At 33.3% G+C, this 27,645-nt stretch overlaps 1 protein-coding gene across 5 annotated transcripts; it reads left to right on the top strand.

Annotated features, from left to right (window-relative positions):
* On the top strand, positions 1-27,645 carry LOC129953731 (probable cytochrome P450 9f2). Of its 5 annotated transcripts, none has more exons than XM_056067126.1 (4): positions 1-372; positions 26,090-26,582; positions 26,643-27,309; positions 27,377-27,645. In XM_056067126.1, exons 1-4 carry the CDS (start codon positions 170-172, stop codon positions 27,544-27,546), a joined length of 1,533 nt encoding a protein of 510 aa, XP_055923101.1. In that variant the 5' UTR covers positions 1-169; the 3' UTR covers positions 27,547-27,645. The 5 variants fall into 5 exon arrangements, with proteins under 5 accessions (XP_055923101.1, XP_055923099.1, XP_055923103.1 ...); XM_056067124.1 differs by lacking the exons at positions 26,090-26,582; positions 26,643-27,309; positions 27,377-27,645 and adding exons at positions 24,013-24,511; positions 24,567-25,224; positions 25,303-25,562; XM_056067128.1 differs by lacking the exons at positions 26,090-26,582; positions 26,643-27,309; positions 27,377-27,645 and adding exons at positions 24,013-24,511; positions 24,567-25,243; positions 25,303-25,440.

Raw genomic sequence — 27,645 nt, 5'->3', positions numbered from 1 at the left:
TGGATTCATTGAATTCAGTGTAAATTCTACAGACGTCCGAGGCGGTTTAGTGAATAAAATAGTAGATCCATTTTTTTTTTAAATATTGTAGTGTTGTTGTTTTTGTTTTAATCAAGTTTTGTGAAGTTTTGAAGTGCTTGAAGTTGTTAATAATAATTAATATTTTATTATGCTTATCGAGTTCATAATTCTTTTGGGCTTAGCCCTGTTTATATTTTACAAATGGTCAACGTCAACTTTTGACTTTTTCGAAAAGATCGGTATCCCTTATGATAAACCATTTCCGTTGTTCGGCAGTCAAAAGGATATTGTCTTGAGAAAAAGCTCCATGTACGATAATGTAAATAGACTCTATAAACAATTCAATACAAGGTAAGATTTGTTTTTCTTTCTTTTGGCTTTTAAGATAAATTTATTATTTTTTAATGCACGCGTAATAAAGTGTAAAGTGGGTTTTTGTTTTGATTGTCATCAGTGATGGTTTTATATTGGCTTTAATTAATAATTGCGTGATATTTTTATTTAATGAATTTAAACTTATGCATGTACCTACATTTCATTTAAAATGACATTGACAGTGAAGATGGTGCATTATGTCATAAATTTAGATCATATTCAAGTTTAACTAGTTTTGTATTTTTGTTTTAATATTTAATCAGACACACTTATATGGGAAGGTTCTTATTTTCTAAATGATGCATAATATTCTCGATTTATTTGAGTGAGGGGTTTGATATGGGTTTTATTTTTATTTGCATATCTACATCTTATTAAATAGTGTAAACAAATGAATAATAAATTGATAGATTTTTTCAAGCGTGATGGAACTTTGAATTAACTTATTTCTATTTGTTTTATAATATTCATTCATTTAAAACTTGAAGTTTGTCAATAAAAGCATCGGGAAATTCATTATGGTTGTCGCTTGGACTTTATCTTCTAACTTTTATTAAAATTATTATGAAGCTGCAAATGCTTAAAATGTAACCGTGCCAGTGTGTGTTCAATGATTTTGTGCGACGCAGTTTTGTTATGAGAAGAAAAATACTTTAATGCGTTTTATTGCTTGGTCAATACAGAATCCAATTGTATCTGGAAATTATAGCAATCGGTCCGATATTTTAAATTTCTCTACGTTTTAAGGTCTTTAGACTAGGAAACCATGGTGAGTTCGTCGGAATGTTCAGGAAGCCCTTTTCATCGGCCTTATCTAAAGAACCTGCTGAAATATCGGCTGCAAATAAGTTTGCTTTGCAAGTATAAAAAATGTATACAAATTATTGCAATCGGTCCGATATTTGAAATTTCTCGTCGTTTTAAGGTCTTTAGACTCGGAAACCATGGTGAGTTCGTCGGAATGTTCAGGAGGCCTTTTTCGTCGGCCTTATCTAAAGAACCTACTGAAATATCGGCTTTAAATAGCTCTTCTTTACTTGTTTAAAAAGTGATACAAATTATAGCAATCGGTCCGATATTTTAAATTTCTTCGCTTTTTGAGGTCATTAGACTCGGAAAACACGGTGAGTTCGTCTAAATGTTCGCGATCATTTTTTCGTCGGCATCATCTGAAGAATCCGCTGTAATACGAGTATCAGCTTCAAATAGTTGTCTTGTACAGATAATAACATTCAAACGTGTACATCTTAATATATAGCAAATTATGTGTCACGATGTTTGTCCTTGACTACTTAACCGTAAATTTAGTAAATTTGTACACCGTGTGCAGTTTGATCCAACTTGAAAGATAGGATAGCTTACATTATTAATTTATTATCGCAATATAATTTTATTGCAAATTATCTTATATCTCTGAACGATTCTAACAGATGGCAACTTATGTTGAATAGATTGAGAAAGTATTCAATAGATGGCGATACGTCAAACTTCCAAACGTTTCATATGAAGTACAATATTAGACTTGATTATTTAAAAAAAAATGTATAGTTAATATAATATCGCATCAAAAAGATCACTAGAAATATTCTTGAAGCGACCATTTTGCCTGGAAAATTAATAGGTAAAGTGGCCCTGTTGCTACGTATTACAATGATACCGTCGATTCGACCATACCCTTCAGAAGTTTACAGTTTCCAATTTGTTTAGCTTTTATATAGGGTTTTTCAATAAGGGTGGGTAGATGTTTGTGTAACTGTCGTGGCGTTTGCTTTGTCTCACGTAGCAAGTAATGCAAGTCTTTTAAGTTCACTGGATTCACAAATATTTGAAGCTCGAGTAATCAAAATAAAATGCACGACTGGGTCGCACGAACTTGCTACTGTATGCTAAAAGTCTGTTTAAAAAAGTACTTATATAAGATTTTAAAATATATCTGTAAAATAAGTTTGTCTTCAAAGACATAAATGCCATTTGATTAGTAAAAAAACCAGCAATTCATCCACACAACTCATCCTAGGACATTTCATCCCGCAAATGAAATATACTTGTAACCGTACTTGTAACCGTACTTGAATTGTCTATATATTCAACTATTTCGTTCAATTGGATAGCCTTATTTTAATTTCATGTTAAGAGAACCAGGATGGAAAGTAAATTATCTGAAGATAAGAAAGAGGAAGAATATGTATGTTTAAATTGTAAAGCGATCAGCTTTATGCAGATAGATAGATAAAGACATGTTTATGATGATAGTGAAAGAATGTCATTGGTAGGTATCCTTCTTTCCTACAAGTTTTCAGCGCAAACATGGAGTAATTCCGTTCCGTTAATTTTTTTCGTTAAAGTTCAAGAAATTGCTGTTCATGTGTTGGTTACAGTCAGGCTCTTGTGCGTTTTGGATTTTAGTTATGAAGTGACACGTAAGCAGTAGTTGTAGAGGTTGTACGTTTCTTTAACTAGTACTAAGTATTTATTTTTTTATGTAATCGAAAGCAAGTAAAATATGTGTTAAACAACCTTATTCTTAAAAAACTATATTTTAAAATCTAATATACAAAAGTACCAAGATAATACTTCTTGATAGACACTTTAAAATAGATTGTTGATTAAACATATCATAATCGTTTCACGGCCATAGTTGGTATTTAATGCCAAATGTACCAAATGCATTAATTTAGATAAAAGATAGGATTGTAATTAAAATTTTGTCAAAATAATTTACTAAAAATATAAATAATTAAATTAAAATAATTAAAAAAAATATTTTAAGATTCAAAATTTTACCTGAAAAATAAGTTTGTCTTCAAAAATTTAAATGCTATTTTATAAATCAAAAAAATGTTGATTTTTCAATTTTTTTTTTTTGAAAATCGTTAGAGCGGTTTTTTTTTTTAAATTAATTTTTTATATATAAAATTTTTCCATTTTTTTCTAAAAATATTTTTGGTATGCAGTTGCATAAACATTAAAAATATACGCTATGCATTCGAATTTTGTAAAAAAAATGTTTACCCGTTTTTGAGATATCGAATTTTGAAAAAAAAAAATTTCAATATTTTTTTAAAAATCCAAACAAAAAAAAATTCACTTTTGATAATGAAATATTGTTAAGGCAATATAAGAGCTTATTCAGAAAAAAAAATATTGAAATCGGTTGATAAGTTGCTGAGATAATTAAAAAACAAAATAACGGTTCTATGGGCGGTACCATTCCTGAGCAATACAAAAATACGTTTTTCTTATTAAAAGAAGCAGAGTTAAAAAATAAAATTTTAGAGAAAATTAAAAAAAAATCTATCGGTTTGTTTTTGAGAAAATTCAAATTTTCGTTTTTTGACCAACAAAATTGTATGGGAGCCACTGTTAGTTTTGATCTTAAAAAAAAATGAAAAAAACGCCTAACGCGAATCTGCTCAAAACCCTAACTTCCAAGTTTGACCTCAATCGGCCCAATAGTTTAGGCTGTAGGAGCGTGGACAGACAGACAAAACCGACCGGACGGAATCGCGGGACCCACTTTTTTCGACTTCTCTACCATCGTAATATCATGTTTGATTAAAATCTCGAGTTCGAAATTTCGCACTAATGCAAAACTTGCCATATAGTTCCTATATGTAGCAAGTAAAAATTATTCAATTTGGGTTATTGGTGTGCCTTATAGAGCAGGCCAAAGTTGAAGATTTTTTGTGATGATAATTGTTGTTTATTTTTTTAATTTTTTTTCTTAACTTTGAATGTAAAAACTAGAAACAGGGCTTCAAAACGCTTTTTGTTTTCGTAATATGCTTTGCCATTATTTAGATCGATTATTAAAAAAATGTTTTTAATGTTTTTGGAAACACTACTTTTTGCACACTTTTTCGACTTCAAAATGTATAGAAAATAAAGATTCTCAACTAATTCAGAATTTCTTGATTTCTTAACATAAATCCAAAAGATCAACTGCGTCATTTTGCATCGCGATTTGAATTGATGAAGCCAGTCATTTTTTTACCCTCTTTTTTCATGGAAAATTCTTTGGAAATATAATTTCTCTGTTTTTTGTGTGGTTAATTTCAAAAATTTGATTTTATTTAAAAAAATGTTAATCATTTTTGATTTATGTTTATTACCTAAGATTTTCAAGAGTTTAAGAGCTAATTTTTTTTAATCCTGTAAAGAAATTTTAAATAGTCTACGCGGTCATGTCTGATATGCAAAAGGACACAAAAGAACTTTAATAAAAATGAATCAATTGAGGACGAACATAATTACGAATATGGAATCTCTCCACTGTACGCTAGAGTCATATGCATGGAATTTATTTTAAAGCTTGAGTATATTTTTCGACAAGGAGGCGGAAAAAAAGAAAACAAAGGTTGGCCTTGATGAGGATAAACCAAAGCAAGGGTTTGGAAACACTAATGACGGAAACACTGCAAGAAGATTTTTTGAACAATCAGATGCAACCGCTCGAATAAATGGAGTCATTGAAGAAGTTATAATGAGGCTCAAAGTAATATTGAAAAGTGAATTCAGATAAATTTTGGGAGTATACTAAGAAAACGGCAGAGCTTTTAAAACAAAAGTATCCTGAAAAACTACTCATACTTACTCTACACAAAATATTGGTTAATAGTCAAAATATCATTGAATATCAATCACTTCCACTTGGATAATTGTCAGACGAAGTCCAGGAATTCAAAACTAAAGACTAGAAGAAATATCGATATCAGAATACGTGTACCGTTTTAAGGATTCTGCAGAATGAATACCTATTTAACATGCTTTCAACCTCTTCGGATCCACTTATTTCTTTCTTAAGGTATGTGAGAAGCAGATCTGAAAGAATGATACTCCAGAAATGTTAATTACACATTTACCCGGACTTAGATGATAGTTTTCAAGTTACCAAAAGTATTCCTTCTTATTTCTTTAAGAACTGGACATCTTTCAACAAAGTGTAAAACTTTTGGTATATTACCAAAATACATTATGGACTCTTGAATACGGAAAAAACAAAAACAAATGCCTTAAAATTAAAAATACTTTTTACAGACTTGGAAATTTCCTTCAAGGTACAAAAAATTTAAGCAATACCTTTATTCGTTTAGGAGATATGATTTTTGCAACCAAGAGAGTCAAAACGGGCCACTGTGCGCCGTCCTGCTGCACAACATGCTGTCTAGGTCCATATTTTGGCCATACAAAACTATTTATCGTCGTTATGTAACGTCGTTTTCAAAAAACTACGAACCAATTACGCCGCGCGCCGGCCCAAAATCCACACCAGACGTTATCTTCTTGAGGATGTATTATCACCTGGTGAATCTCGCGTGGGTTGATGTTAACACAGCCATTCATCTAAAAATGCACCTTTTCACTAAAGATGATTTTTTGCCCAAAATTAGGGTCATCTTCGAAAATATTCGAAACCCAGTCAGCAAACTAACGGCTTTGTCTATGCTCCTGAACTTTGAGCTCCTGGGTCAGTTGGATCTGGTTGAGGTGTAGGCAAAAGTTTAGATACAGAATTCGCCAAGTTGAAGTCTGAGAAAGGCCGAGTTCTTATGATGTGGAATAGACTTCTTTTGGTTGTGCTGTATACTTTGACGGACCACGCCGATATTTTCGGCCGATTTTACCTTCCTTGAACGTAGGGATGTTGAACCGGTCGTCTCTAATTTGGCCACCAACCGTTGAAGAGTCGACTGTGAAGGCCCCCACGTCTACCGTATAATATTCGCAATGTGCGTAACGTTTGCATTAACGAACACTCATTTTTATAATAAAGTTTTATCATTTGAACGTGCTGTTCTTGTAACGTGCCATGATGATTTGGCATAAGCATCTGAGTAATAAACAAAAGATTTGACAGATGTCACCAAAACGAAATGGCCGCCTTGGGGCACCAAAATCTACCGCGCTAATTAAAAAAAAAAAACTATATAAAAATAAGTCTCAGGGCCCCATCCAAAATCCATGTCGTCGAACCTATTTGTGTTAGTAAACGACAGGTTGACCAAAAATACTGTGCGCCTATGCGCACAATCACAAATCTTGTAGTAGTTTTTAACAATTTTTATGAGTTGAGTGATTTTTACATCTTATAGAAAATATAGTTTATCGTGAATGACCGGCTTAAGAATTGAAAGCAATTAAAAAGCAATATTTCCTGCCATGAAAAAGAATAACATACCTTAGAAGAATTGGACTGACATAATATGGTTGGAAGGCTTAAATCACTTAACTGATGAACCGAAAGTTAAATTTGTTCTTAAAGAAACATTTCAGGAAATATTATTTAAAAAATGTATCTGAAATGTTTACCATTTGTTTAAAAACAGAAATGTTTTGTGGTATTTTTTCAACCTCATTTTCTTTATTATCTGTGTTTCTGGAAATTTAAGTCAACATTTTAAAACTTTTGTCAAGTGAATCCTGAAAACTTTTATAAAACATAATTATCAATTGGATGAAATTCTCGTATCTCCACACTTTTCGCGGCATTTCATATTTACATATTTTAAACCACTAACGCACTTTCTACCTATGCCAATACTTCAAACCATATTTAGTTTACACATTCCTAATGGAAAACAAAGAAACAGTTCAGAAATGTTTCAATAGGTTCTAGATCAAAGAAAATGTTCAGAAATGTTTCTCTGTTTCTAAAATGTTGTTTTAAATGTTTCTGAAACGCTTCGAAAATTTGTCTTTGGCTTGGACACACATTAACATTCACCTTATACTTTAAAAAATGATAATAAATTAGTTATTTGTCTGACTATCTTAGCACTTATTGTTCTGATAATATAAAAATCCAATTAATTGTTATAAATGATAACGAAACCAAATGACTGACGTAATCAACATGTGTGTGTACTTACCTAACCAAATCTAATGATTGTTGTCTAAAGTAAATTTCTAATGATAATATAATTAAATTTGGTGCATCACTAAGTCTCATCAATACAGGTACTTCAAATTTCGAATATAAGTTGATTAAAAGGTGTACAAAATTACGGACTTCAGGCCTCTGGTCGTTTTAAAAGGGCTCCCTCCTGACCATATTATTTAAAGATATTTAAAAAACTGAATCACTTGAGCTATCTTAAGTGATCACTAAAATACTTTGGTATCAAAATGGTTGTGTTGCCCAAACCATTCGTCATACTGAAGGTACTACGAGTATTTCATAACTTCTTAGCTTATTTAGAGTATGCAATAATAATGCAATACATCGTAAATATTGTAAATTTCAATGCAATACCTCGTAAGTGTTCTTAACATTTGAACACGATAAACTATTTCGACACAAATGTTATTAAACATTTAACACCTTGTATTTTTAAGAATTTAAATTAACTAATATTATTTTACTTCAACATTGAATATTTGTTTGAAGCGATTTTTGTTACGAGGTTTTAAAGTTAAACCGTCGATAAGCCACTTTATTATACAACTAAAAAGACGTAAGTAATAAGTAAAATCTTAAAAGTTTTTGATAGTTAGTTTATTGAAAACAAGTTAAAAAGTCAATGGCTCCAAATTTTAAACGATTAAGTAAAATGTTAAAGCCATTTTTAGTTATTTTCTAAGCTTGAAAGATGTTTTATCTAATTTTAAACTATTTTACCTTCTTACTATTTTTTATCATTTAGGTTAAGTTAAAATCACAAAATGGCTACTTTAACTTTTAGCAATTTGATAATTTTATAATTCGCATATCTGGACAGATAGTTTAAAGCTCTTGGATAGAATACAGAAAAGGGATTTAAAAATGAAAAACAATATAAGTATAATCGAAACATTTACATAGCTAGAACAGCGTTGCAATGTCTCATACCTTTCGTTGTTTTATAGATATTTTTACAAACAATGTTCTGTCGAATTAGCCATTTGCATTCCACCCCTTAAACGATTCGGCCAAAATATTCGCACTTCCGGGAATGCTTATCAGTTTACCATTGAGCTCATTTTCGGGCGTACTGTCAAGTATAGAGATTGTGGAATTCTTTGGCCAACTCTGTTTTTCCCTCCCATTTTGATGTTCAGAATTTTAAGACCAATGTGCACCGCTATCTCCTCTTAAATCCTCCATTATTTTCTTAATGCTCGCACTCAGTTCAAAAATAAACATATAAGGGGTACTAAAAACAATTGAGTGATAGTAATATTTAGCAAATTCCTAACTAGTGAATTGTTAAACCCTTAAAATAGGTTGTTTAAAATTTAGCGCCAATGAATTTTGGACATAATTCTTCGCTGAATTAAATGTTTTTTTCAATTCCTTTTTACAATTGCAACTATTTTCCTCTAAATTATAAAACAAAGGCTTGAAACCTGCTTGTTTTTACAGACCATATTCTTCTATTTTAAATACCATAAAATACCATAAGATACCTCAAAAGCTCATTAAAAATGACGTCTTATGCCAAAACGAATCTATTATACAATTTGTATATATGCTTTCTTTTTATAGATAAGTTGATGTAAGGATTAAGTGTTATTATTTATTTTGCAAAAGACAAAACCACAAATTTTTTATTTGATAAACAAAACAAAAAAAGAATCCCAAATCTATAAAGATAAGAACAATTTAAATTATATTTTATTATAATAAATTTGTTCAGCAATGTTTGTATTTATTTTTGTTTGTTTTCTTATTTAACGAATTTATTATATTCAATTCTGTATGTATAAATAAATATAATGATTTCTCTTATCTGATATTGTTTATAAATATTATTTGTTTATGATAAAAGTAGAATTATACTCTTGAATGAATTTTTATGAATGAAAACTCTTGGTATTTCCAATCAATCATATTTAATTCAATTTTAATTCTTATTTCTTACAATTTATTGTTTTCTTCAATATTGATTTCACTGATTAATTAATGGAGTAAATGTATTTAAAAAAAGATAATAACTCCAAAATTATTACAAGAAAGTTCGTGTATTTTGTACCATTTTGTTAGACTTGTGCTACACTAGATAAAGGGTGATTTCTTAAAAGCTATAAGAAAGCTAAAAAACACATACAATTCAGAAAAATGTATAAAATCTTTATTTGAATCGATAGTTCGGTCCATTTAAGTTAATGTTTGAAGATTATTTCATGGAAATGTTGACCTTGACTGCGCCTCAAATAATTCATCCGCTTAGTCCTATTTTGGAATACTCTTTCCAACATATCAGCCGGTATCTCACAAAAAAATGCTTCAATGTTTTCTTCCAATGAGTCAATTGAAGCGGGCTTGTCTGTATAGACATGAGCTTTAACATAGCCCCACAAAAAATAGCCTAAAGGCGTTAAATCCCACGATCTAGGCGATCCACTGGTCACCTCATTGTTTATCTCACCAAACAGTGGAACAAATCTTTACATCGTTTTGGAGAAAGTAAGATTATAGCAATTGATATATCAAAAGCATTTGATAGAGTTTGCCATCAAGCTCTCTTATCGAAAATGCGTGCTTTTGGTATTGATGAATATCTTCTTTGTTGGTTTAGAAATTACCTTCCTAGTAGTATTGGACCGGTCAATTCTGATATCCACCATTTAAGAGCTGGTATGCCCCAGGGCTCCGTTTTGTCTCCAACTCTATTCATTATATTCACAAAACATCTTTTGTCTAAAACTTCTAAGCCACTGCATTGTTTCGCTGATGACAGTACCCTCTGCTTTTCCTATTCGTTTCTAGATTCTCATCCTTGTTTTTTGGATGTGGACTACAACTGCATTGTATAATAAGCTCGTTCATTTCTAATCTTGACAGCATTGTTGAATGGGGATTCAAAAACCGTGCAGAATTTAATGCTTCGAAAACTCAATGCTGTCTACTGTCACAAAAGCGTTACCCTCCCCCAATGCCACTATACATGGGTAGTACTTGCATCGAGAAGATTGAACAAATATCAGTCCTATGTATGTGCATCACAAACCACTTGTTGTGATATTGCCAAAAATGCTGCTAAGTGTTTAGGTTTTCTCCGACGACGTCAGATGTGTTTTACCACTTCTGATCTGGCTATAATTTACAAATCTTTTATTCGTAAAAAACCTGAGTATAACTCTCATAACGTACTTGAATATTCTAGATAGAATTGAAAAAAGAGCTTCAAAAATGATTGGAGATCGTTCTCTTACCGAGATATTTGCTTCTCTTGAACACCGCCTCAAATTATCGTTACTTTTATAAACAATGCTCTATTGAAATAGCCAGTTGCATTCCTCCCCTTACACAATTCAACCGTTTAACCGAGGGCCCAATTTCGGACGTACTGTTAAGTACAGAGATTCTTTCTTTAGCCGCACTACACGAATGTGGAATGCTTAACCAGGCTCAATATTTTCCACTCATTCCAATGTGCAGACATTCAAAACCAATGTGCATCGATTTCTCCTTTTTAATAATATACTTTCCTAAATACTGCTCGTTCTGTGTTTAATCATAATAAAGGTATTTACAACCCCGTGCTTAATATACAAAAAAATAAGCTTCTTTGCGGCGCTGCAAACAATTTTTCGATAAAAACCGCGTGATGAACTTTCTTAACTAAGTACGCATTTTGATAATAAAATTCAATAATTTGCAAACGTTCTTCGTTTGTAAGACGATTCATGGTTAAATTATAGACGAAATTGAAGATGTTTGACAGTGAAACATAACACGAAACGTGCATCAGCTGTTAAAACCAGTGTTGCCAAAAATAAATTGGCTAAAAAATCACTCTTTATAAAAAGTTTCAAGCATTTAATATCTTTAAAAATATTTAGGCATATTATTAACTTCCCATAAGAAGTAATTAGTCATGTTTTAAGCCCGAGTCTAAATTTAACATGCACACTAGATACACCTGCTGTTCATGACAAATTTGACAGCTATGTTTGGTAAGAAAAATGTCTAATAGAATTAAACTTTTAACTATTAAAAAATTAACAAACAGATGATTTTGTTTTGTTGGGCTTCTCTCGTTGATTGGCAAAAATATAATGCTGTAGCTAGAGAGGCAATTTTTTTAAATCATTAAAACTATTTTACTGATTGTTCGTTGGAAAATTCCATGACAGTCGTTTTTTGTAACAAAGTATTTAATTATTAAGGTAAAGATACGAATCAGGGGCGATTCCTCATAGTCAGCAGGATTCACGGCGCTTAACCAAGAATTTTGTAATACATTTTGTAATATGAATTTTATTTGGTAATTGAATTACCAAATAATTGGTTTACACTGTTGTCAGGGATGGAAGGGACCTACAGTTTTAAGCAAGAATTACTATTGGAGAATTTGTCAAATCCTCGCAAGTGGCAGTACCTGTGTAAAAAACTTTAGGTGGCATAGACAGGGATTGAACCCAAGACCTTCCGCATGACGGTCCATCGAACTAACCATCGTGCCACGGGTACTCACGTACAAAACCTGCCAAAAACATTTTTGTCTACAAAACAGTCCTCAGGCAAACTGAAAGTCCATCCTAATTTGAATTTCATATCGTAAAAAAATATTACTTATTTATTTTCCAATTTGACTAGAAACCCTTTTACATATAATTTTAAGTGGAAAAATAAATGAATGAATTCAGTACATTAAAAAAAAACATGATCGATTGTCATTCTGACATAAGTTGACTTGACTTGAAAGTTAGGAAGATTTTTCTTGACTAACTTTAAAGTCAAGTTTCCAATTAAGTTGCCTTTATTGAAAGGCAAATTAAGTCTCTCATTCCGCCTTCTCAATCATTGTAGCATGCTCCAGCCAGAACTTTTGGCGATAAAGGAAGACTTGTCCTGGCTTAAAGAAAACGTGATATCAACATCTGATATCCGTATTTTCTCAGATAGCCAAGTCGCTATTAAATCTCTGGACTCTGTCTCTACAAACTCTATGGCAGTGTTCTCAAATGACTTTTGCAGAAGCTGTATGGACGGGGAAGAGAAGAAACTGTTCTTTATCTTCTCTGCACATGCCCTGCTCTGGCTCGAAAACACAGGAATTACCTAGGAGAATTCTTCTTTAACGATCTAAGTCATAGCATAATCAGCCTCTCACGTTTCGTAAGCGACTCAAATAGTTTCATTGAGCTTAGGAGGAATCTTCAAGATTCCTGTGGTATCACAATGTGCCATTAAGTGTGTCCGTTTCCATCTTGGCCAGCCACTATAACCTAACCTAACGTAACCATCCACAAAAGTAATTCTTTATTGCGCTCGTGTATCCAGGCACTTAGTTAAATACTAAATGTGTTATGATCTATATGTTTTTTAGGTAGGTACATACATTTCATTGTAATTACTATTAATATAATTCCATATCAATTGGAACATGGTACCTGCTAGTTGTAAGAAATTATTTTAGTTGATTTCCTTAGAACAGCATTTCTTTTATGGAAATTTATTAAAAGCTTTCGAAAAAAAAAACAAATGTTTAGTCAAAAAATCAGTTTAAAGTGTGATTTTTCAAAATGTTTTCGATTCATGATTCAGAATTCGTTAATATTAATTCTAAAAAACAATTAAAACTATAATATTTTAAATTCAAAACTGCCTGAGCGAAACAAAACTAAATATAAGAACATTACGACTTATGCAGCTGCATTGGATAAATTTCAATTCTTTTGCAATAACAAAAAAAATGGCATGAAGTTTAATTTAAAAATTTGACTTTTAAGTTTTGAAATTGCATAATTCTTTGACCAGCTAAGCATAAAGTTTTAGGCAATGAGATTAGTTGTTGTAAACAGAGTGTTCTTTGTTTGTTTAAAAAAAGATACTTTATTTTCATGATCTTAGTGTAACAATAGGAACTTTATTTTGGTAGGAATTAAAATGGAATCTCCAATACTTCTCAAGCAAGGAACGTAATTCAAAAATTATTAGAGAAACTGTTTCAACAGTATAGTTTTCGGAGAAGCTAATAATTGGCGTCCTACAGATTTAAAATGAACAAAGAAATGTAGAAACAGGGAGTATAGTCGAACCTTTAGCGAAAATCAGTATACAATATATAATATTACCAAAACCAATAGCTATTTGGTAGCGAGAATAACAAGAAATTATTTTGTTGATCTTCTTTGCATTTTTCCGGTATCTCTTTCGCATGGAGTTCCTCGGATGTGGACAGTATGAACACTCTAACCACACTTCAGAGAAAACACAAGCTAAGTGCCTCCCATTTGCAAAATGTCATTAAATTAGCTACCTTTGATCCGACTAGAAAAGACGAAGCATTAAGTATCCAACATAACTTTAAAAAAAAGTGCGGTTTTAAAACGTTTAAGTTTTTAAAATTTTTCAGTTGCTATCGAAAATGATTTAATCAAAACTGTTGCTGACGTTTTGGGTGATCACATTTCTAATAGCCAGAGTTTATAACTTTGCCTAACATTCATATAAAGTCTCAATTATCTATTGTTATTACTTAAATAAAAAATATCATGAAACATTTGCTGCATTAATCGATATAAGCTCAGGTCGGGCTGCAGAAAATTTTCAGAGCGAAGAATTTCGGAGACTTGCAAATATTGGCTCTCATTTAAATTAGATCTCCAGTATTTGGGGATTCAAAAAATTTAAAGATTTTCAGGTCTTTAGCTTTCAAAGTGTCACACACAAATTATTATAGAATTATCAAACAAGATTGTCACAACTTAAACATAAACGTCATCTATCTAAAGATTATCAAATCAAGCCCCACGCGTGCTGTCTACTGCGGCCGGATTCAAACTTAATTAAATTGTTTATCAAATATCAAATCCACTTGAAAATAAAACGTTATCTTTTTTAGGATTACCGGTATACATACGTAGTACAATGTAGAATATATATATATTTATTGTTAATGTTTACGTTCGATCTCCAAGCTGTGTGTGTTCATTTATACTTAAATAAGTCAGGTACTAAATTTATCAATAAATTAACATCTTAGAAAATTTAGTTTAATTTTAATCTACAAAAGCTTTAAAGGTCAAACATTTCAAATCAATTAAATTTAAATTATTTTACTTGCAATAAACAAACAATAAACACAAAGAAGTTATCACTATTGTTTTGTTATTTAACGTAAAATATGATATTTGACTGTGAAAAGCTTTTGAGAACAATTATTTGGACACATGTAGAAACATTATTAACTTAATAAGACATTTTGAATTTGTTTATTTCTATAGGTATTTAGTTGAGGTACTCGAGCATGCTGAAATATTATTAAATTATGCAATTGTACAATAAAGATTTTATTATTAATCAAAATGTAGAATGTGTGCTTGGAAATTAGGTGCAAATTTAATAAACATCTATAATTACTGATGCTTCATGAAATAAAATCACATTCTTGGAACAAGAAAATTATTGAATATTTGATAATGGGTAAGACTTATTGGGGCAGAAGAGGAACTATGAATATGGCCTTTATGTTGATCTTCGGGGTATATTTACAAGTAGTGTTATTATTAAGCGTGCCTTTAAGTTTTATCAATTCTGCAGTTCCCGATCATTTTACTCTTAAAAGATTGCTATAATTTTTCGCAATCTTTTGAATGTAAGCAATTGATTGCAATCATTCATCTATTATATTGCATTCACTTGAAGTTTTTGCACTCTAGTGAAGTCAAGTAAATTCAAGAACAGCAAGGTAGGTAGGTAGGTAGAAATGGCGATACCCAACATCTCTGCATGAACTCCTATAGGCCAATGTCCGGTACAAACCGCAACAATCCTGGCTATGTCTTGCCTTGGCCTGCATAGAAGATCGTTTGTACGGGTTTTGTTATAGGTGGGCCATATCTTCCTAGATATAATGCAGTTGGTTAAATTGCTCTACCTTTGGTTTGATTCAGTTTGGTAGATAGAAAAGATCTTACCCTTCATAGCACCAAGAGGTATGTTAACCATTTCCGTAAGTGAGCTATGAACGGCCGATCCTCGCCTGGCTAGCTCGTCAGCCCGTTCATTTCCCACGATACCACTATGGCCCGGAACCCAGATCAGGGTGACACCGAGGTTAATATTCAGGCTCGCAAGCTCATCGCGACATTGCTGGACCAATTTAGATGAGGATATGGCCGAGTTAATGGCTTTGACAGCTGCCTAACTGTCTGTAAAGATAGCCGCATTTCGGTTTTGGTTTGGGTTTTGTTTAAGTATCTTACATGCCTCCCTTATTGCCAGCAGTTTAGCCTGAAAAACGCTAGCAAAGTCAGGAAGCCTGAAGGATTTGGCTACATTAAGGGACTCAGAAAATATCTCAGAACCAACTCCGCACTCCATCTTTGAGCCGTCAGTAAAGATGGTTGTGTCGAAACCTATCGACACGATGTCATCCTTCCAATCTTCTCTCGATGGGAAAATAACCTTAAAACCCTTACTAAGGTTCAAAGTAGGAGTGCAGTAGTCAGTGTCTACCGAGATAATATCTGAGGGAATCAATTTCGTTGTGTTGCTGTAACCATAAGGTTTTGACAACCAGCTGTTTGATTCCTTCAGCCTAATAGCGCTGCAGGAAACTATGTATTTAATAAAAAGGTCGATTGGTAGAAGATCCAAAATAAAGTTTAAGGCGTCCGTTGGGCAAGTACGCATGGCCCCTGTGGTGCCCACGGAAACTGTTCTCTGAACCTTCTTTAGCTTATTAATATTATATAAAATTATCTTCTATTGAAGTCCCCACTTTTTGCTTAAAGTTTTTCTGCAGGCGTAGAAGGAAGTACAGACCTTCTTAACCCGTGCTTCAATATTTAGTTTCCAGTTTTGTTTAGGGACGAGTATAACTCCCACATATTTTGCACTGGAAGACAATGATAGGATTGCAAGAACATCAAAGTAACGTAAAGATTTTTGATTAATGCCAAAGAACGGGTAAAGGTTTTGTACTCCTTTGCTGTTCTTGTTTTTACTTAAAGCCCTGGCAATCACCTGCATTAAATGCAGACACATAAAAAAGAATAGAATAAACGAATCGTTGCCTTATCAATATTTTGGTGCGATATCGTTAATTTGAAGGAACACCTAAGGCACCAGGAACATAAAATAACTGATGACATTGACACTTACCTTGAAACCCACAATTAAATAATTCGTTCAATTTCAATTCAATTCAAACTGTATTTTCATAACTTACACAGTAAGATACAATATCTCATTTGATAGTACAAGCTTCATTGATAATTCTATTTATAATATTCAAGTGAATGCGTTACAATTCTTCTATGTCCCATCTTTGTGGACTTTTGACGTACTTCATTTGATGAAAAACGTATTATTGCGTCTGTCGTTCTTGTAAAGTGGCAGTTCTTGAAAAATGTGCTGCTTTATAATCACCACCCAAATGTACGCTCATATTTGCACAGAAACGACGATTTTAGGTAAGCATTTATTTCATCACTTTTTGTACCTCTTGGCACAATTGGCAATGTTTGCTAAAAATCACCAGCGATTCGTTCCATACAATAAACGTTGGTTCTTTAAGCACTTTAGCTAGTTAGCTTTGTTTCGAGATACTACAAAATGGACACTCTTGGCTTTGTAAGTTTAAGGGCAATTTGAAAGTTGCGTGAGCGGTTTTTCCATTCTGTTGTAATGTTGCAGCAATCCAAGATGATGCTACTGCTAATGCAATTTTTCCTTGCACATTAAATTAAGCAAGGAAAAGATTGGTCAAGCACCTTTTTCCAGTCCCTCCAGGTGCATCAAGAAAGAATATTTTACCACTGTTCTGGATCAAAATGTCGATTATAGTGTTGTATGCAAGTCGCTGGTCGTCGGTTAATTTTTTTTTCAATCCGTGTAGGAGATTCCATATCAAAGACTTTTTTTTATAATAAGCGCACACTCAAAAGGATATACTACCCTTATTATTATTAAGAGAGAGGTTGAAAGGAGATGTCGGTGCACATTGGTTTTGAATTCCTGAATATTGCAATAGCTGGGAAAGACAGAGGGTGGCAAGGCATTCCACATTCGCATAGTACGGCTAAAGAACGAATCTCTGTACTTGACAGTACGACCGAAGTTGGGCTCGAGGGTATATTGATGAGCATTTATAAAAGTGCGAGTATTACGGTTGAACTGTTTAAGGGGAGGAATGAAGCTGGCTATTTCTCTAGAGCATAAACCATTAAAATAACGGTGAAAGAGGGTGAGACAAGAAACATTTCTACGATGTTCAAGTGACGTTAATGATCTTATGATGGTACTGCCAATCAATCTAAATGCTTTACGTTCAATACTATCCAAGAGGCTTAAGTAAGTTGCAGGGGCACAAGCCCAGATATGGGAGTTATTACTCAAGCTTTGGACGTATAAATGTCTTGTTAATAACAGCCAGATCAGAGGGGGAGAAAAACTTCTTGCATCGCCTTAGAAAACCCAAACATCTTGCGGCATTTTTGGCGACATCGCGTATGTGATCGTTTCACAAAAGGTGGTTGGTGATACACATACCAAGAATATCGAGATATTCAGTTTCCTCGATGCAAGTGCCATTTATGGATAATGGCAAGGGGGTATATTTCGCTTTAACGATACAAGACAGCATTGCGTTTTCGAAGCATTAAATTCCACGCGGTTTCTTACTCCCCATTGTGCAATGCTTTTTAATGAGCTTATCGCATTTTGCAGTTCCACATCTAAAGAAGAGGGGTGTGAATCTGAAAACGAACATGAAAAGCTAGGAGTACTATCGTCAGCGAAACAATGTATTGGATTAGAAGTTGCAGACAAGAGATCATTAATAAAAATGAGAAAGAGTGTTGGAGATAGAACAGAGCCCTGGGGCACACCAGCATTTATTGTATGGTTTTCAGACTTAAATCCATCCAATACCACTTGTATTGAACGATTCGAAAGGTAATTACTAATCCAATGAAGGAGGGATTCATGAAAACAGAAAGCACGCCTTTTCGATAAGAGAGCCTGATGCCAAACCCTATCAAATGCTTTTGAAATATCTATAGTGCAATAATCTTACTTTCTCCAAAACAATGTATAGATCTGTTCCACTGTTCCGTGAGATAAACCATGAGATCACCAGTGGACCTATTGCAACGAAAGCCGTATTGTCGGTCATAAAGAAGCTTTCGATCTTCGAGATATTTCTTGAGCTGATAATTAATCAGCGTTAACATGGCCTTGGAAAGAAGGGACGTAAGTGCAATCGGTCGGTAATTAGACTGTGAGGAAGATTCACCTTTCTTGAGAATAGGCTGGGTTTTCATCCGCTCGGAACGAGACCTGAGGAGTAGGACAGATGAAAAAGCTTACGCAGTGGTTTTGCCAGCGATAAAGAACACCTCTTGAGAACAATAGCGGGGACACCATCCGGACCAGCAGATTTATGTATGTTAAGATCGTTTAGGACTCTCGCTACAGTACGAGTGCGAAAAAAGATTTGCCCCATAGAATCATTAAAACAACGGAAACTTACCTTCTAATGATGCTTTTAACCCTTTTCGGGATAAAAGTTCTCATTCCCATTAGAATCAAACTTCATATCAGCGCTGGCGTCAACGTCACTATTGGGGAGCATAGTGACCAGTTAGAGATCCTAAAATAATTATTGACACCGTCCCAGTTGGCTTTCTCGTATTGCTCTTAGGAGCTCTTTCTTTAACTGATATCATTTTTCCTGATATTTTTAAAAGTTGATCTTCAACCAATATTAATGCCTTATTCAAAATTTGTATCGTGATTCCTAATTCCCGGTTGTTGAATTTATGCCTGTGTTGTTGCAATATTCCAGATGCCATATTTTCTGTGTGTTTATGCCTTAATTCATTCAAATTTGATGTCTGACAAAAGATTATCATTGTTACAAAAAGTTCGCGTAAATGTGATGCAGAGTAGAAAAGAGCTGCTTCAGTTAAAGTATCGGCCCATTGTTTTTTATTTTCCAAAAGACCGAGTGCCTGGTAGGCTCTTTGAAAAGTAGAATACTCAACGCTATTAAAAATGTTTAAATTTTTGAACCAGAATCATCCATGAAATATATTTGCAAAAATTTCGGTTTATCAGGGTTGTTTGGTAAAAGAGATCCAGCTAAATTATAGACTTGACCTGAACTTTAAATGTAGGCATAAAATCTCCATGTCTGATTTTATTGGCACCGAATGACGTGATTTGGAAAGCAGAATTGTAAACACGAATCATATCAAGAAAATGTTTAGAATCTCGATGACAATGATTCAAAAGACTATTTAATTGTTCCGGTGGATCAACAATTTCTGCCTATAAAACTTTTCCTCCTGAACAGCAAAGACCTGGTGGTAGGTATAGATGACAAATTATTGACTAACATTATCGGATTTTATTTATGCCTAAAACCTGCTCCGTGATATCTCTTTCATTTAAAAAATCCGCATGACAATTTGATAAGAAGTTTCGAAATCAAAGCGTAACAAATATTTCCTCTTTTGCTTGATTTCAGTTTTATATATATGGATGCAAAATTTAACATATGTGTTGACACTTTAAATGACAGCTGAGTGTGACAGGTGGCATATTACAGCTTAATACTACGAAATCTAAACGCTAAGTTACCTGCGTTATTTAGTATGGGGTTAAGGGAGGTTACATTTTAAGGGCCGATTTTGAATTTGCATGAAACACAAATTATTTATGAAATTGTTGTAATTTTTTTATTATGATAATATTGGAATGGTTAAATTAGGTATGGAACAAAATATTGGTCAATGACCCCTACGACACCTTCATTGAATGGAATTATTTCATGCGTTAGCTCTTGAATTGTTACTGGCCTATCGCCCAAATGTTGAAATTCTGCTAAAAAAAATGTGCCTCATTACTGAAGATGAATTTCTTCGAAAATTGATTATCCACTGTTGTCATTTCTTTCTTGCCACCACGACGTTTAAAATGGTCACGAGGCTTTAGTTCCTGAGTCAATTACACCTTGTAAGCGTAAGTCTTTATGTATCGACGACGAGCGTCAAAGGTGGTCTTCTTCAGTCACATTGTCGCAAAGACGCGAACATTAAATTGGGTAAAGCATCTTGCACATGAGCTACGAACTACTAACTGCGAACTGTTGATTTTCGCATGTTTTGACTTTTGTTTCACATGGGCTCTACGAGTATTTCTATTCGCAAACAGCGACAAATCGAATTTCCATTTCTTCATATTTTCCTCAGCCACGATCTTTCCCACAAAAACATAACAGGAGTGGTATAATTTTGAGGTTATGTTGCACGCGAATAAGTATTCGTTGCAGTGTGGATAGTATGTGGAACTCGAATAGAGTTTGACAGCTCGTAGCAACCACACTGCAATTCGTTACTACCAAATTGTTTTTACAAAATTGTCTTGATTTAGAGAATAAAATGAAGATTTTATTATCCTAACCATAAGTGTCAATTGGTTTGTAATAATTTTAATGTGTTTTTGTTTGAAATTGACTTTTTGAAATGTGTAAAATCACGTTTGTTTGTCCATTCGTTCATTGGTTGTTCGCCCTCATGTGCAAGGCCCATGAGGGTTTAGGTTTGGAAAATGTCAAATACAATGCAGGATATAATTTGACGTTTAGGTTTGGTCCACATTCGACATCGGCTCTTTAAATTTATCCAACCTTCAGTATATTTATGATCAGTGCTTGTGCCTTAAATCTAATCTGTATAAATTCATTCACACCTTAATTAGACAGGTATTACTTTTTTTTATCTAAAAATAAACAATACTGATACTGATTAATTCTATTTTAATATCAAATTTCAAGGTCAAAAAGTAAACTTATGTTTCATTTTTTGTTAGTTATTTGTATTTTGTTTTGATTGTTTAAAATGCAAATAACATGGATTGACTGCGAAGAGCTTTTGCAATAAATAATTCGAACATACATATGTTCGAAACTTTGAAATAACAAACATCACTTTAAATAAATATATAGTAATACAATAGATATTCTATTTTATTACTGGGGCGTTTGAAAATATTAATTAATTATTAAGAACTAACTCGTTTAAATAATGATTGTACGTACAATGTGAACATGTTTTTATTTTTGTAGTTTAAACGCAAATGAAGTTCAAAGTTTGTATATATATTTAATTTAGTTATTAATGAACTTTAATAAATTGTTGTTTGTTTATTTAAAAATCTAAAAATTTTATCTATTGCTTCATCGATGAAATCATATTTTAAAAATAAGAAGATAATTGAATGTTTGATTAAAATAATTATGGGTTATGCTTTTGTGTCCACCTTAAACTTATTTGTATTTGATATTGTTCAAAATTTTTTTGATAATAAGCAGCTTGGGAAATTATGTCTATTTCTTTCCACCTAAAATCGTGGTCTTATCATGGTTTAATTCTGTTTCATTGTTTCCGATTACATAAATGAATCAGTTAATTATAGGCACCTAAGTTCTGACAGCTGTCAAATTGAACGGAAGAATAGATAACATAAAATGTGGATTTATGACCCACTTCTTCAGAGACAAAACTTAATAGTCTGTTGAATTTTCCTCTGCCGGATGACAATGATTAGAAGTCTATACCAACTAGGTGTGGTAAAAGGGCTTAACACTAAATAATTGAAAGCTTCTTTTACCTTTGGGGCCAATAATAATTTGTCTTTTACTTTCTGTTTGTTTTGTGTCAATGTGGTAAATGAAAATGCTTTATCGTTAAATATCAAAACTTGCATTTTTCTTTTCAGTGTAAGTGGGTTTTTTGACAATCGAACACCGGTCTTTTTAATTCGTGATCCAGCAATAATGAAGAGAATTACCGTTAAGGACTTCGATCATTTTATCAATCACAGACAGACTTTCGATGAGAACGATGGTGGTCTTTTCGGAAACTCGTTGTTCGTTTTGAAAAATGATAAATGGAAAGATATGCGATCAACTGTGAGTCCCGTATTCACTGGAAATAAAATGCGTCAAATGTTTATTCTTATAAATGAAGTCGCCAAAGAATCTATTGATTTCTTGAAGTTAAAATGTGAAAACCAAAATGAAATCGATTTTAGTATCAAAGATTTCTTAACAAAATTTACGAACGACACAATTGCTTCGGCAGTTTTTGGATTGAAAGTAAATTCCTTTAAGGAAGAACAAAATGAGTTTTATCAGATGGGAAAAAGAGTAACAAAATTCACAGCGATACAGAATATAAAGTTTTTCCTGTTTACCAGCTTCAAACCCATCGTGCGAGTAAGTTCTTGAATCTGATTCGATCCCAAAACTTATAATATTTATGTAATAATTAATTGTTTGCAGTTATTGAAAATAGAATTGTTTGATAAAAAGGATTCGGATTATTTCCTGCGTCTTGTACTCGACGCAATGAAATACAGGGAACAAAACAGGGTTATGAGACCGGATATGGTAAACATGATGATGGAGGCAAAAGGCATCTTCATCAACAAGGATAATGATAAGCAAGCTGAACATAAGCCATCAACAGATAGAAAGTGGACTGATGTCGAAATTGTGGCCCAGTTTTTCTTGTTCTTCTTTGCTGGTTTTGAGACAACTGCTGTAATGATGGCATTTGCTGTCATGGAGCTCATGCAAAATCCCGATTGTCAAGACAAACTTCGCCAAGAAGTTGTTGATGTAACAGAAGCTCTCGACGGAGAACCACTTTCATACGAAGCTCTTCATGGGATGAAATACATGGATATGGTATTATCTGAAACACTTCGAAGGTGGCCTCCAGCGGTTGCTACCGATCGATTGTGTAATAAGGATTTTTCGTACAAGGATAATGATCTGGATCTTACTATCAAATCTGGTGACACAGTTTTGTTTCCAGTTGTTGGTTTCCACCTCGATGAGAACTACTTTCCAGATCCTTTGAAATTCGATCCAGAGAGGTTTAGCGATGAGAATAAGGGCAATATTAAGCCTTTTACTTACCTGCCATTCGGAGTTGGACCTAGGAATTGTATAGGTGAGGATATATTCAAACTAAATGTATGTTGAGGAAGCATTAACCTGAATTCTGTTTAATTTATTTATCCTCAGGAAATAGATTTGCTCTGTTGGAAGCCAAAGCTATATTGTTTTATATTGTGAAGAATTTTCGCCTTGAAGTATCACCAAAGAGTACAGTACCGATTGTATTATCTTCATCTGGCTTTAATTTAGAGCCAAAAGGTGGATGGTGGGTGAAGCTGGTACCGCTTGAAAATTAGATCCAAACAAGCTTTAAAAAAAAGTTAATGTAGGAATACGATTAAAAGAGTTTTTCAAAATGTTTTTGAAGTTTTTTTGTTGTTGGAAATGCGTTCGAGATTTTTGTGCATGCGTCGTTCGCTGCTTATTTGGCTTTGAGAAAAATACTAACGAGGAAGTATCTCGGAAGGTCTTTGGAATCAAAGCGCCTTCTTTTCATTATTCTATGAAGTTTTAAAATATTACTTTTTATGATTTATTGTACATATTAAATGCTTTAATTTTTAATAAATCTAGACACATGATTTTTACCGTCACGTGTTAACGAGATCCGCCTGCTTGATAATCTTAAAGCTTCGCTTACTATTAACTGCCTTTTCAACAGCCGCTTTGCTTTTCTTTGGAATCCGCTGAAACTTAAGTAAGAAAACCTCTCCGAAGAGACTGAAAATTCCGTACAAAAAAACTAAATTTGATTAAACTATCATTTCAGCATTTTCGGAATCTTCGATCAACGCAATCCGATCTATGCAATTCGTGATCCAGAACTAGTTAAACGCATTATGGTTAAGGACTTTGATCATTTTATCAATCATCGTGAAGTTTTTAATGAAAATTTCGGTGGTCTTTTTGGTAAATCTTTGTTTTTCATGCGAAATAACAAATGGAAAAATATGCGTCATACTTTGAGTCCCGTCTTCACTGGCAGCAAAATGCGTCAAATGTTCATATTAATCAATGAGGTTGCCAAAGAATCAATGGATTTCCTGAAAGAAAAATCCGAAAATCACCAGGAAATCGATTTTGATATCAAAAACTACTTCACCAAATTTACAAATGACACAATTGCTTCTGCGGTTTTTGGTTTGAAGATTAATTCTTTCAAAGACGAATGTAATGAGTTTTATTTGATGGGAAAGAGGGTTACCACACCGACAATTCTCCAGAGCATCAAGTTTTATTTGTATCTTAACTTAAAATCCTTATCGGAAGTAAGTCTGTCACTAATGAATCTTAAGCGAATCTTAAATTAATTTATTGTTCAAGTTCTTGAAAATCCAAATATTTAGCAAAGCTGATACCGATTATTTCTCACGCCTGGTTCTGGACACAATGAAATATAGGGAAAATAATAACATAAGTCGCCCAGATATGGTGCACATGTTGATGGAAGCTAGAGGATCTCTGGTGGGAAATGGGGAAGAGAGTAAGAACTCAGTCCAATGGACAGATGAAGAAATTGTAGCCCAATTTTTTCTATTCCTTTTTGCTGGTTTTGAGATAACTGCAACAATGATGGCATTTGCTGCTAGTGAACTTATGCAAAATCCAGATATGCAGGAGAAACTTCGTCAGGAAATTTTCGAGGTGAAAAGAAACCTCAACGGAGAACCCCTTACCTATGAAGTTCTTCAAAGCATGAAGTACATGGATATGGTCGTATCTGAAACTCTGCGAAGATGGACGCCAACACCTATAACATTCCGTCATTGTAACAAGGATTTCACGTATAAGGATGATGATGTTCATGTGACGATCAAAGCTGGCGAAACAATTGCCATACCAATTGTTGGCTTCCACCAAGACGAGCAATATTTCCCGAATCCAGAGAAGTTCGACCCGGAAAGGTTTAGTGACGAAAATAAAGGTAATATTCGTCCGTTCACATATTTGCCTTTCGGAATCGGACCAAGAAGCTGTCTAGGTACATAGAACTAGTGGAGGTACACTCATGTGTACTCTTTGAGTCATGATTTGATAGATTTTTCTTTTTTTGTTCTAGGAAGCCGATTTGCCCTTTTGGAGGGTAAGGCTATATTGTTTTATATTTTGAGTGAATTCCGCATCGAGCACTCACCTCGGAGCAGAGTTCCAATTGTTTTAGAATTTGCGGCATTCAATCTTGTAGCGAAAGGTGGTAATTGGATGAAGCTAGTTCCGCTTGAAAGTGCCTCGAGGGGAGTGCAACCATAGAAGATTTTCGAATTAGAAAAGAAGGAGTGTTCCTTGCAATAAATATCATATAATTTTGTACTTTTTTAATTTCGACTTTTATTTATAAATGTGAGGCTTCTTATGGATTAGAAATTATATATTATTTAAAGGCGAGTAAATCTAATAATTTAGATCAAGGGTTACCCTACGGATTTCGGATCCGTTGTGTTAGGTTTTGTTTATAAATGAATACAATCGATAGCAAATAATTACAAACGAAAAATTAGTTCAAAGTTGATAATTGAAGAGTGGCGGATCTATTACCCACCCATGTGGTATGCGTACTTTAAATATTCTGGACTTTGTTTCTTAGACAAAAAACTGAAACTTTATCAAACAAACTATTTCTACTGAAGTCTTTAAGATGGAAAAAATAAATATGTATATATTTAAATCAATTAAAATAGGTGAGTTTTATATCGATTGTAAAAATGAACCTTCTTCTATCAGCCCATTAGTTTTATGACAAATATTTCTGAAATGGTCTTCATGATACTTTAAAATTAATACATTTATACCTTTAAGTCTATTAATAAAAATAACAAAATTAATCAAAAATTCACTTTTTATTTTAGTATCGCTGGAGTCTTCGATCAACGCAACCCTACATTCATTATTCGTGATCCGGAGGTCTTGAAACAGATCACCATCAAGGATTTCGATCATTTTGTCAATCATCGTCAAGTGTTTTCAGTAGAGGATGATGAACTATTCGGGAACGCTCTATCTAATTTGCACAATGAGAAATGGAAGGCTATGCGTTCGACACTAAGTCCGGTCTTTACGGGAAGTAAAATGCGTCAAATGTTTGTTCTCATCAACGAAGTCGCCCATGAATCTATGAAATATCTAAAAAAAGACGGCAAAGCCGAGATCGACTTTAATATCAAAGACTATTTTACACATTTTACCAATGATGTGATTGCTTCAGCTGTTTTCGGGCTGCAGATCAATTCGTTCAAAGACGAAGACAATGAATTCTACGCGATGGGAAAGAAAGTGACAAAATTCAGTTTTTGGCAGAACATGAAGTTTTTACTATTTACAAACTTTAAGTATATTATGAGGGTAAGGCTTGTAGTAGCATTTTGAACTATTGGATTTTATTTAGAAGATTTCTTGTTTCAGGCCTTCAAAATGTCCCTTTTTAGTCAAAAATACACTACTTACTTTACCCGACTTGTGTTGGATACAATGAAGTATCGCCAAGAGCACAAAATAGTCCGACCCGATATGATTAATATGATGATGGAGGCAAAGGGTCTATACATCGATAAGGAACCAAATGAAAAACCATCAGCATTGGCCCGAGAATGGTCAGACAATGAGATTGTGGCACAATTCTTCGTATTTTTCTTTGCCGGCTTTGAGCCCACAGCAGTGCTCATGTCATTTGCTTCGCATGAACTTATGGTAAATCCTGATGTTCAAGAGCGACTTCGTCAAGAAATCCAGGATGTCAAAGAAAATCTCAATGGAAAACCACTCACTTATGAGGTTCTGCAAAGCATGAAATACATGGATATGGTAGTTTCAGAGACTCTTAGAAGATGGCCTCCAGCTGTTGTAACGGATCGTCAATGTAACAAGGACTTCCATTACAAAGATGATGAAATAGATGTCACCATCAAAGTTGGTCAACACCTTTGGATTCCAATTGTTGGATATCATTTGGATGAACGATACTTCTCGGATCCATTGAAATTCGACCCAGAGAGGTTTAGCGATGAGAATAAAGGCAGTATTCTGCCTTTCACTTATTTGCCTTTTGGAGTAGGTCCAAGGAATTGTATTGGTAAATAGATTTTCTGATATATGATTTCAGGAAATGATTATAACCTTTTTAATTTTTGTTCCTATAGCTAATAGATTTGCACTAATGGAGGCTAAGGCTATGCTATTTTATCTTGTGGGTGAATTTGAAATTAGACCATCACCGAATTCTACTATTCCCATGGTGTTGGAAAAGGGAATAGTCAACCCAGCTCCTAAGAATGGATTCTGGTCTAAGCTTGTTCCATTGAAATCTTAGAGGCTTATTCGTTGTATAGTATTATAAATATTTGTAATAGTAAATTTAATTCGTTTTCAAAAAGTGTTTATAAAAATTAATAAAAATCAAAGTAATTTA

The sequence above is a fragment of the Eupeodes corollae genome, chromosome 1, assembly GCF_945859685.1.
Source record: "Eupeodes corollae chromosome 1, idEupCoro1.1, whole genome shotgun sequence".
Lineage (NCBI taxonomy): Eukaryota > Metazoa > Arthropoda > Insecta > Diptera > Syrphidae > Eupeodes > Eupeodes corollae.
This window is presented reverse-complemented; position numbering and strand designations above follow the sequence as displayed.